The sequence below is a fragment of the Ochotona curzoniae genome, unplaced genomic scaffold, assembly GCF_017591425.1.
Source record: "Ochotona curzoniae isolate NIBS_2020 unplaced genomic scaffold, NIBS_Ocur_1.0 contig_2927, whole genome shotgun sequence".
In the NCBI taxonomy this organism is placed as follows: domain Eukaryota; kingdom Metazoa; phylum Chordata; class Mammalia; order Lagomorpha; family Ochotonidae; genus Ochotona; species Ochotona curzoniae.
The window spans coordinates 1129826-1141915 of NW_024465654.1; the positions used below are offsets into that span (position 1 = coordinate 1129826).

At 50.6% G+C, this 12090-nt stretch overlaps 1 protein-coding gene across 1 annotated transcript in view; it reads right to left on the reverse strand.

Annotated features, from left to right (window-relative positions):
* The window catches only part of CRACR2A (calcium release activated channel regulator 2A), a 146381-nt gene that overhangs the window by 9112 nt on the left and 125179 nt on the right, over positions 1 to 12090 (reverse strand). Inside the window, exons 12-15 of the mRNA XM_040978748.1 lie at positions 9287 to 9617; positions 7464 to 7596; positions 2444 to 2525; positions 2248 to 2362 (exon numbers count right to left, since the gene is read on the reverse strand). Coding sequence (XP_040834682.1) covers positions 2248 to 2362; positions 2444 to 2525; positions 7464 to 7596; positions 9287 to 9617 — 661 coding nt within the window. The remainder of the gene's footprint in view (positions 1 to 2247; positions 2363 to 2443; positions 2526 to 7463; positions 7597 to 9286; positions 9618 to 12090) is intronic.

Consider the following 12090-nt stretch of genomic DNA (forward strand, 5'->3'; position numbering starts at 1 on the left):
CCTGGATCACCAGCACTGGCCTCCCTTGAGGGTTTGTTGGAAATGCCAAATCTCAGAATGTAGCCCAGAGCTGCTGCTGAGTCAGTCTCCATTTGAGCAGGATCCCTGGAGAGCAACATGTGCTCCTTTAAGCTGGGAAGTGAGGGGCAGAGCATAGTCTATGGCAAAGATTTCAGTTCTTTCCTCTAGGCCCTTAGATCATACACAGACAAAAAAAGGGTCCTGGTGTATGTGTTGGCTTAGCCCTCCACCTGATGTTCACCTAGGGTTAGTCATCACTGGGGGGAGTAGAACTGTTCTCTTACAATTTTAAAAAGGGAAAAACTTGAGCTACAAATGGTCTGCAAAATGCCACCTACAGATAATTCTGTTAATCAGGAATTGATTTGCCTCTCAGCCTGGACTCCCTGCACCCGTGGGTGTACCACAGCTCCCAAGGGGCATTATAGTAGGCAAAGGCAAGGCATGGGCTAACAACACTCTTCTGTCCAGTTATGAGCACGCTTGGTACACATTCCGGAATCTCACCCAAGCTGTAGTTCAAGGTGGCCTTCTGAGAGTTTTTAACCTTTTCTACCCAGCTCAACCTGATTTCTTTTCTCCTATTGGATTCCAGGTCTCTTTGTGCCACAAGTGCCTAAGAAGTGACAGCCCTGACGATGGCAGGGAGCACAGTTCCATGCATGGGTTTCCACTTACTCCCACTAATGCCAGGCCATGGACCTGGTTCTGCCCAGCTGTAACAGACAACCAGGTGCAGATGTACTGGTTGACTATTCTTTGCCTTGTGACCAGGAAAAGAATGAGTGACCAGGAGAATCAGTGTCCCTGATTCCTTCACTTGAGATGGGTATGTCAGATGGGTGGTTTCCAAGAGGAAACCCATTTTATCATCCCAAAATTGCACCAGGACTTACAAGATAACAAAGCTGAAGGAAGCAGAGCACATCTGCCTGAGAGAAAGGCTGAAGGTTCCCAACTTTCATCCCCAAAGGGAATCCATCAGCTGCACTTAGGGCTTCATGGAAGCAGGAGCAAAAATCAGCGGGTGAGGAATCCCCACCCAGCATCTCTCCTGGTGCTTAGCTTCTAGGAGGACAGTGGTGAATCTGCTGGTGCTGCCACAACAAATAATAAAAATAAGGAATGGAGGAGGCAGGAAGAGGGGAGAAAAGGTATGCCATAAATGCCAATGTTTAAACAGGCATCACCCCCAGCATTCACCCATGCCATTTCCTTCTGATGGTAGCTAGGGACTGAAAGATCTGCTGCATTTCAAGATTTATATTTTTTCATAAAAGGTTTTTAGGTGAAGCAATTTTGGAAAAAAAAAGGACTTTGTATTCAACAGAATTCTGGGATCTGGCACCCATTCTGTTCCTTGTTTTTCTTGGTAATGAGAAGGATACAGATGAATGGAGACAGGGAATAGCCTCACCAGCCAAAACCAATTTGGGCTGGAGGTGTCATAGATCTTAAGGTCCAAATGCATGAAGAGATGAACAACTCCAGTTTCTGCCTTCACAGCCAGAGCATATCCATTCATTCATCTGACCTCTGTTGAGCACTGCTTGCGTGAGGGCCCCCGCGCCACTCTCCCAGCTGCCGCTGCTTGCTCTGAGGAGCCCCAGACTCCAGCAGAGCCTTCGAGTAGGTGAAGCTGCCACTGACAGCAACATGATGAGTAAGAGACCCAGCACTGGGCACGGTGGGTGCTGCAGGTGGTAGAATGTCAGGCTCCAGGAGGATGAGAGCTTTGTTTGTGTCTCATTTGTTACTAGAATCCCTAGACTCTGAACAGGACCTGGCAAGTGTTCTGAACAAATCAAAAAACCCCAGAGGGAGCTTGTGGTGGAAGAGCTGGGATATTCTATGGGACGTGACTCATCTACATGATCCTTGGTTTTGAAGTGGTTGGGGAGAAATGCACAGATGGTCAAGGTGACACATTGTAGGTGAGATGCAAGACAGCAATGTCAGGGTTGTTCTCAATTCACAGGGGATGCCACTGCTCTGAGGCCCTGCCTAGTACTCTCACATGAGAGCGTCCTGCCAGAGGTCTCCCATCACAGCCCAGGGCAGCTCCCAGTGACCAGCCTGCCATGGGCATTTGGCTGCAAGGACAGGTGATGCATCAACCAGGCTGTTCCTCATGAATTGGCTTTGCAATTGGCTGGGTGAGCAGGCTGCAGAGAGGAAGGAGTGGTCAGAGCAAGCCCAGGGTTCCCTTGGAGGTGGTTGGCTCACCTGCACACTGCTCAGCCACTGCCGGACAGACAAGAAGGACTGCTTGGCTGTGAGGTCATACATGATGATGACCCCATCGGCCTTTCTGAAGAACTGCTGGGTGATGCAGCGGTACCTGGCACAGAAGAAAGGGCCGTGGATCAGGAGCGTGTCATCCTCCCTCCTGAGGCCAGGCTCTGTGGGGACAGCTGCTCACCTCTCCTGCCCAGCTGTGTCCCACAGCTGCAGGGCCACCTGGGAGTCGTCCACAGTCACTGTCTTCACGCGGTAATCAATGCCTGCAATGAGGAATGGGCCTGTTGGGGCTGCTCTGGGGCCAGAGCACTTCCAGGTTGGAGTCTGATGGCTCACATGCATCTGGGGCTGCATCCAGACGAGGGTGCAGCTTTCTGGGAGCTAAGGAGGGCAGGCACACAGAGTGCTCGCTGCCTGGGGGTGTCTGGCTCTCAAGTTCTGGCCCTGATTCTGCCATGTGTGGGCTATGGCCTTCTCTGAGCTGCCTATGCGATCCATACCCTTGACAATGGTCAAGTCAGGGCACAGATTATAAAGCCCTAGACCAATGCAGACTGTTCTACTGCATGACAGCTTGCTCCCTCACTAGGACCAGGTTGGGGGTGGGCAGCGTTGCAGCACAACTTGGTATGCCAGCATTCCACATCGGGAACATGGGTTTGAGCCTTGGCTGCTCATTATGCCACCAAGATCTCAATAACAACTGCACCTTGGAAAGCAGCAGAGGCTTGTCCAAGCCCTTGGATCCCCGCCACACATGTGAGAGACCTACATGAAGTTTTTGACTTCTGACTTTATCCTGGTCCAGATCTGGTTGCTGTAGCCAATTGGGGGAGTAAACCAGCTCTTTGTTTCTCTCTCTCCCTCTCTCCATTTGTTGCTCTGCCTTTTAAGTTAACAAATCAATTAATTAAAAAAGAAAAAAGACTGCACTCCCAAATTTTCTCCTCCCTTCCTTCTTTCTTTCCTTCCTTCCTTCCTTCCTTCCTTCCTTCCTTCCTTCCTTCTTTCCTTCCTTCCTTCCTTCTCTCCCTCTCTCTTGCCCTCTCCCCTCTCTCTCTTTGCTTAGAATCTTTCCACCCCACCCCTGCAATCACATCTAAGCATTCAGGAGGGTGGACCATCCTTTAGCACCTGCACCATCCAATCCAAATGTGGGGGAAGAGGCAGGTAGAGGACAGAGAGAATAAATGCAGTGAAGGAGGGAGCCAAGAACAGTGTTTGCCCTCGAGAGCAGCCCATTCACTGCACTGGTGATGACAATCAGCTTTCTGGGCTGCAACGCTTTGCTGTGTAGCTGTGAACAGCAGGGAAGCAGGAGGAGGTCAGCAGTCAGCATTCTGTGGCACCTGCAGCTGAGGGGAGTGGGAGGCTTCGACACAGACACACCTGTCTCCTGCATCCCTGAGGATGTTCCCAGTGCAGGAGGATGTCGGGCGTGACCTCAGCACTCACCCCCTCACCTCCACCCCTCTCACCTCCATCAAGACCCCATGTGGTCCTTACCCTGGAGGGCTCAGCAGCTTGGATGGACAGCAACAGAGGAGAGCAAAGAGGAATGGAGACAGTCAGTGGAAAAGGTCACCTGGTCACAGCTGAGGTTAGAGGCCAGCACATGTAGGACCCACAAAGGGAGGAGAAGCTGAGGGGGCCACTCAGAGAATGTCAGGGATCAATGTGGTCCAGGGGCGCACGCTCCAGACGAGGGTAGAGGGAAAACCTCCATGTGAGTCTCCCACATGGGCTGAGGAACAAGTGATTTGTTCCCCTTACTAGAATGCTTCCCACATGTCACCTCCCCATCTTCACAACCACGTGAGAAGTTATCTGAAAATGCATGTGCACATACTCATATGCATACAGGCACATATGCATGCATGCACACAGTTGCACACACTCATACAACATGTTTAAGCACATGCCCAGTTACACACATATGCGTGCACATATATGCTGGAGCACATACACACACACAGATGCATGCCACCATGGAAAGCTGCAGGAGTCCAGATGCTGGGCCTTACCTGAACTGGTCTGCTATGGCACAGAGGTGTCATCCCAGCCCTGAGGCTCACAGTCCCTTTGATTTTGTAGCTGGGCACAGAGCCCTAGCTTCTTTGTTCCAGCAACAAAGCTCTGGCTAAACATACCTTGCACTTGCTAGGAACTGAACCTCAGGGGCAATTTTCTTCTTAGCTAAAAGTGGATTGGCTTCTGGATCTACAGTCTGGGACCCTGGAGGGTCTGCCTGCTTTCTGATAAGTACCTGGGAGAAGGTCAGCTACAGCCAGATCTGAAGCCAGCCAGTGGGCCCAAGGCCCAGAGGACGGAGCCCATCATTTATTGGCAAGAGATGCCAGCAGGTGTGCAGGTGGGGGCTGCGGGAACGGCTGGGTCTTGGCTATCATTGGCTCCTGGTTTTGCTAGAGGATGGAGAGCTTTGTCTCTGTGGGAGTGAGCTGGACAGCATAGTGCTGGAAAGTATGTTCTGTGCTGGGGCGAGCTTGGCTTGACTCCCCACCAAACACACAAAGTACTTTCCACAGTCATAGTGGAGGAAGTGGGTGAGCAGGTCCACGGGGACTGGATGCATGGTTGAGAACCCATGGAGATTGGAAGGAGGTGAGGACACAGAAATGGCACACAGAACACATGAACAGGAATCCAACAGAAGAGCAACCCAAAGTAATGTGTCCTAGAGGGCTTGGGCTAAACAGATTTTGAGGCCACTGCTGGGTCTGACATCCCAGGTGTCAGGAGATCCATGTCTCATGTTCCTGTCTCAGTTCTCCACTGAACATTGGTGCAATTTTGCTGAAGTTTTACTTCACCTCCTTTGAGAGGTCCACTTTCAGAGGCTGCCACCACAGATGCTGATTTGAATCCTGGCTGTTCTACTTTCCATCCAGTCCTTGTTTATGCACGCAGGAAAGCAGTGACGATGGTCTAGGTGCTTAGACCCCTGAACCCACATGGGAGACCTGGAAGAAGCTCCTGGCTTTAGACTGGCCTATCTCTAGCTGTTGGTAGCCATTTGGGGAGTGAATCAGCACATGGAAGATTTCTCTCCTCTCTGTCCATCTCCCTGCATAAGTCTGATCTTATCTCTGTGAGAGAGCAGATGCCAGGAAGTTCCCAAGGACCCTTCTGATGACGGAGGTGGGTGAGCTGGAAGGAACCACAGCATCACCTCCTCCTGGACATTGCCATGGCCACTGCCCTCACCAGGTAATGATCAGATGCTACTCTGGGGGTGGACCGCATTGGCCTCCCTGGCTATGACAGCTCTGTGAAGGGTGCACCTTCTGAGACGGCTGCTGGGCCATCTGCTTAGCGACAGGAGAGGCAGCACGAGTGTGTTGCATGGCAGAGAAGCTAATCTGAGTGTGTGTGGAGCGGTATGATGAAGGGCATTCCTGATTTGGAATGTTGGATTTTTTCCCCCCTTCCTAAATTGTAGGTGTTTTCATAATTGGCCTCCTGGAAAGTGTAAATCTGTCTTTCTCTTTATTAGAGGCTTTTAGCCAGGGCCTCAAATTGGAAATGTAAATGGATGCTGATTTTATGCACAGATGCACACAGATCCTCCCTTCCCCCACCGAAGCACGAGCCTTTGAGGGTTCAGCCCAGAAGCCCCTGTCGCCTGCATGCCTGTGCCGGGATGGTGACTGGGGGTGTGGGGACCCAGCCCTTGGGATGCCCTCTGGGGAAGGTGAGCCTGCTCTTCCCTTGGCCACCGCCTCTTTTCTTACTTTAACCTTTTATTTCTTTATATTCACTCTTGTTTGAAAGGTAGACCCACACACACATACACAGAGACCCGAGATTTTCCATCTATTGATTCACTCCCCAAATGCCTGCAGCACTCAGGGCTGAACTAGACCAAAGCAGGGAGCTAGGAGATACACCCAGGTCTTCCATGTGGGTGTCAGGGACCAAAGGGTTTGAGCCATCATCTGATGCCTCCTGGGGTGCCCATTAGTAGGAAGGTGGAATCAGATGTGGAGCTGGGAGTTAAACCAGGCACTGAGATATGGGTGTGGCAAGGGGCAACTTGACCACTCCACCAAACACCTGCTCAGCCATGGCTTCCTGCATCACTACCATATACAATGCTGTTGGATTATGATCAGTATCTCCTTTCCATGCCAGGCAAGGTCAGACTCCTCTGGGTTTGGACCATAGGTCCTGTCCTTCTTTCCCCTCTGAGTTTCTTGGCCTCTGGGTGGAGTGGCCCAGAGGGAGGTTAAGGAGAATGTTTCCAGTGCTGTCACAGTGGTGGAAAGGGCTGGGCAATAACAGTGGGACACTAGGCATGTGGCAGAGATGCAGAGGAGGAGAAGAGCTGGAAGGGCCAGGAGAGGATAAGATGAAGGAAGTAGGGTCTTCCCAGGCATGGACCCGGGGCACGGGAGGTTCAACCTGTAGAAGCACTGAGAATTTTCAGAATTCTACAACTGTAGAAGCAGTTGGCAGTCAGCAACGGCATCATCTTGGGGCTCAAGATGTTTCAAATTTTGGAACATTGAGGATTTCAGATGTAGGCGCTAAGGAAGTTCAACCTGTAATGTGTTTATCTCTTATTAGGTGATTGAACCTGCTGGAAGCTAAAAGGTCCCTGTGCCATTGTGTGTTGCTGCTCCTCATCCCAGTGCAATGTGCACCTGCAGGTAGCACTTCAGTGTAGCATGGGGGCACCATCAGCCATGGCCACTCCTTAACTGCTAGGCAGATGGGCTTCTGACACTCACACAGCTGTCACCCAACAGGCCTTGGAAGGAGAATGGGTCAAGTTTGTCCAGAGCACTGTTCCACCCCTACCTCATGTTGTACACACACACACACACACACACACACACACACACACACACACATGCACAGGGGAGGGTAAAGTTGGGCAGCAGTAGTCTACTAGGGAGGCAGGGAGATGAGGTATGGGGTGTGGGCCTCAGAATGCATCATGGTCAGTCCTGGGGGAGCTGGGTTCTGCTGAAGGTGGGAAGGAGTGGGGAGAAAGAGACGGGAGTGCAGGGTGGTGACAAGGGAGCTGCACAAACCCAGAGCTGGATTTGGGAAGCACTCCAGAGCTCCATCACATGTAGACCTTGCTGCTGGACAAAGTAGAAACCCATCCCCATGATCCCTCTCCCCGACTCCCTCCTCACCACATTCCCAGGCCCAGCTTGGGGGCAACGACTCACCCACAGTGGCCACCATGCCCGGGCAGAAGCAGTCCTCACAGAACCTCCTTAGGAAGGATGTCTTGCCCACAGCCGAGTTGCCTACAAACACAATCTTGAAGAGCCGATCTGGTGTGGAGGGGCAGCGTTCCTCCTGTGAGTGGGCAGCATGTGGTCTGGTCAATGGCCGGCTTTGGCTGCTACCCTTGCTTGGTCCATATTCCACCATCCTCTTGTTCCCACACTGGTCCTCCCCTCCGGACCAGCAGCAGACCAAGAGAGAGAAGGCTTTAAGTACACACCTCCCAGATAGAATGACCCTGATTTCTGTCCTATCACCCAATACCTGGACCCAAAAGGGACACTCTCACCACACCCCCTGCCCCGCCACACACAGGCACCTCCCTTGCCCCGACCCCAAAATCTTATCAGCTCTCAACTCAGCAAGAACACCTGCCTGGGGCAACTGAGTGGGCAGTCTCCACTCTATAGCTAGAGATCTGGACTGCCCAGCCCCAGCACAGAACACCCCAGGGTCAGCCACTGGGTGTCATCCACCTGCTCAGGAGGATGCTCCAGGGCAAACAGCAAGCAGAGAGTAGAGCTGTCAGTCAGCACATGGGTCTCTCCCCCCAGAGGAGTGCTTCCTCACTTGCACCCTGCCGCCAGGCCCAGCTCAGCTCGAGCAAGTCTGATGAGATGGCTTTGGAATCTATTTACAAAGTGGATTTGGAGGAATTAGCTCCTCTCTTTGAGCAAATATTACAATAGAGTGGCTGTTATTAGCAATGTTGAATCTCAGAGAAAAGTCATGAACAGGCTTTTCTGGGAGGAATCAGTGCCGCACAGTTCTTGAAGGGAATTCAAGGTCAAGCACAGGACTAAAATTAAAGAAAGAAAAATAACCACACACACAAACTACGCCTCCCAGCCCATTTTCTCTATCCATGCATGGCACATTCTGTCGATCTCTTGTCCCTGTACATTGAATTATCATTTGCTTGGGACTCATCAATCTATTTATGCCCAGGCCGACGTATGGCGTGGGAAATGCGAAACCCAGGAGACAGGGAAAGGGTCCTCGTGACCCTGAGATTGTTATCAACTGACCCCTTCCCTGATATACATATACATTTTGGCAAATTTTGCAACAAATGTAAACCCATCTGTTTCAAGCAGGATTCACATCATGAGATCAGAGAATTCCTATTCATATTCATGAACTTAACCTGCTGTCTGCAGAGTGAGGATCCACCTGCCTTGTGCCAGAGAGACTGCAGGAGCATGGGGAGGGACGGGGGACAGGAAGATTGGGAATCACTGTGCAGGATGAAGAGTGGAGAAACCTCAATGGCGTTAGCCCATTTACCACTTCTTCTTTGCCACAGGCCTTCCAGGACTGCTATGCACACAGATCTTCATTCTGCCCAAGGAGGAGAACTGACCCCCATGAAGTCCCAGTCATCGCTCCCCTGCTCACACAGCCACTGGGGGAAGCACAAAGTATAAGAGCTCTGTCCCAAACGGCTGCCACGGGGCACAGGGAGGATTGTGTACGTTTCTAAAGTTGGTTTCCAGGGTCAAGTGGAGGATGCGGGTTTGACAAGCCCTTTCCGAGGTCGGGATTAGGAGTGAGGCTACCTCACCTATACTAGTTTCCTTTCTCCCAGTAGAATTCAGCAGGGAGACCAGGGTTAAACTCACCTATGGAAGAGGCAGGGGACAGTGTGTGAAAGCCATAAATACTCAGTATCCTAGCACCTGCCACATTCCACCTCCTTGGTGATAACAAGGGGCAAACCATACCAGTGCTTTCTGCCAGGCAATGTCAGATATGCCCTTACCTTGGAGAGGGCTTCTTTCCCAACAGGTTGTCCCCGGGGAGACATGGGGGTGACCTCCAAGGGGGCGGCCTGCAGGGCTTGGCCTTCCCCATCCTGGGGCGAGCCTTCCTCCTCTTCCTCTGGGCACTGGTGGAGGGGCTGCTCAAAGCCCGCCTCCAGGAGCTGGGGCATGTGGTCTTCTTCAATGGAGATGATTCTGCGGAGCCGCCTGGGGTGTCCGGTCCCTGGATCACCTGGTCCTGGCTCTTCTTCCATGAGCGGGTACACACTCAGACCCAGGGAGCTTCTCCTCCTGGTGATGCCAAACACATCTTCCTCCTCCTCTGACTGGCTGTGGGGTGGGGAAGAGAGCAGTGTGGGTGGGCATTGCATTACACATCAACAAGAGGACAGATACGCAGCTGAGAGCCCACTACCTTCAGCTCCTTTATCTAACAGCTTAGCTTGTCCTATGTGATACCTGCTATACCTGCTGGTGATGATGGTGAAAGGGACAATGGTGATGTTTATCAGGTGTCACCAAAGATGTCATGGTTGCAGTTCCTGTCCTTTTGGAATGTTCCACTGAGTGGATACTAAAGCAAGAATAACACACACATACACACACACACACACAGAGACACTGCAGGACAGCACCTGCAGTAACGTTATAAGGGCTTCTCGCCTGCCCTCAGAGCTGGTGCTAACTAACTGTGGGTCCTCCAGCTTCTTTCCTGTCTGCCCTGCCCATTCAGAACCAGGCATGATGAAAACAGATGGAGCAGCTGCCTGCAGTGTGAGCTGTACTCTGCCGCTCCCCTTCAGGAGGCCTCAGGGCTATCAGTGGGCTCCACTGCCCCCTTCAGAATGAACAGGTAGGTAGACAGAAGCCAGGGGGTGCATCTCCTTCCCCCTTCTATGTGTTTCAGGAAGCCACGGTCAGTTGGTAGTGAGGAGGCTTAGAAGCTCATGTACACCTGCGCACTAAGGGCAGGGAGAAGCAGTCGCAGGTGGAAGCAATGGGGCCGTTGGCGGTAGGGCCCCTGCACTGGTCGGATATCCAGAAGGTTCCAAGAGCAAAGGCCTCACACAGGCCCTTCTGAGCTTGCAATTCCTCACAAGTCTTGGTCAATCATCATCGGGAGGATCTCAAGTCCGCAACAGAGACATACATGAGTGAGAAAAGAAAGTGGACTGGGCATGAAGCAGAGAGCTGAATGAACCAAGTGGAGGATGCTGTAGGCCAACCAGAGGAATCTTTCCTTTGCTTTTGGCTTATCATATTTGCCACTCCTAAAGACTGCTATTAAGAAGGACAAAGAAAATATGAGTCTCAGGGATGGCGCTTTGGCTCAACTAGCTAATCCTCCGCCTCCAAGTGCCAGTATCCCATATGGGCACCAGTTCGTGTCCTGGCAGCTCCGCTTCCCTTCCAGCTCCCTGGCTGTGGCCTGGGAAAGCAGTAGAGGATGGCCCAAAGTCTTGGGACCCTACACCCATGTGAGAGACCTGGAGGAAAGCTCTGGCTTCTGGCTTTGGATTGGCTCATCTCTGGCTATTGCAACCATTTGGGGAGTGAATCAGCAGATGGAAGATGTTTCTTTGTCTCTCCTTCTCTTTGTAAATTTGCCTTTCCAATACAATTAAATAAATATTAAGGAAAAAAAAAGAAAACATGAGTCTCACTACACTAAAGTTAATTATAATGGTGATCAATAAATTAAGATATAATTCTTGCTTACAAAAACAATGAATTAGTTTGGATTCCTCGATGCGAAATGCAACATTGGTAGGAATTCAAATAGCTTTCGCTTATAAAATTCTAGTTTTTAATAAAAGCTAAATGTCTTCTTTCTGACAAGCTTCTTACAGATTCCATCAAGTCTCTTAACTGCTTATCTGCTTCGGGCACAATCAGTGGGGCCAGTGTTGCGATGAAGCATGTTAAGGTGCCACTTGAGACATTGACATTCTGTATGAGACCATTGATTCAAGCCCTGGCTGTTCTGATTCCAGTCTAACTCTGTTCATGTGCCCAGGGAAGCAGTGAAAGATGGTTCAAGTACTTAGGGCCTTGCCATACAAGTGGGAGACCTAGATGGAGCTCCTGGCTCTTAGCTTCAGCCTACCTGAGTTCTAGCTGTTGTGGTCTTTTGGGGAGGGAAGCAGTGAATGGAAGATTCTGTTTCTCTCTCTCTTCCTTCTTCCCTCTCTCTCTCCCTTCCTGTCTCCCTCAATGCCATCACTACCTGCCAATTAAATATTTCAGAAGAAAACAATTAGCATTCCTATCCACTTCCTCTTTGAATATACACATAAGAGTGGATATTAGTATGTGCATGTGAGGAAGAATCTTCACCCACAGCAGGTTTGCAGTGAAAAGAAAGAAAGAAAGAAAGAAAGAAAGAAAGAAAGAAAGAAAGAAAGAAAGAAAGAAAGAAAGAAAGAAAGAAAGGGTCTACTTAAGTCCTAAAATGAAGCATTTTTGCCAAAAACAAAACTCTTGCTATGGTGAATTTTCAAGCCCTATTGACCTTCTGTAATATCTTCAACTTAGCACAACGAAATGTTTTTTCAGTTTGTCACCAAAGGCTGTATGCCAGCAGTAGAAAGAACAGCTACTCTCTCCAAAGTCTCTATTAGAATCCAAGGGTTCAAAAAGTGTGACTGACTTGGTTATTGTCTATTTCTTTTCCTCCAGGAAATCGCACATACTCTGCTCATCATGGCATGTACCAGCACACAGCATCAGACCTCACACACCGTAAATGCTCAACAAAGGCGTATTAAGTGAGCATTCAACAATGGGTACTGATGGCAGAGAC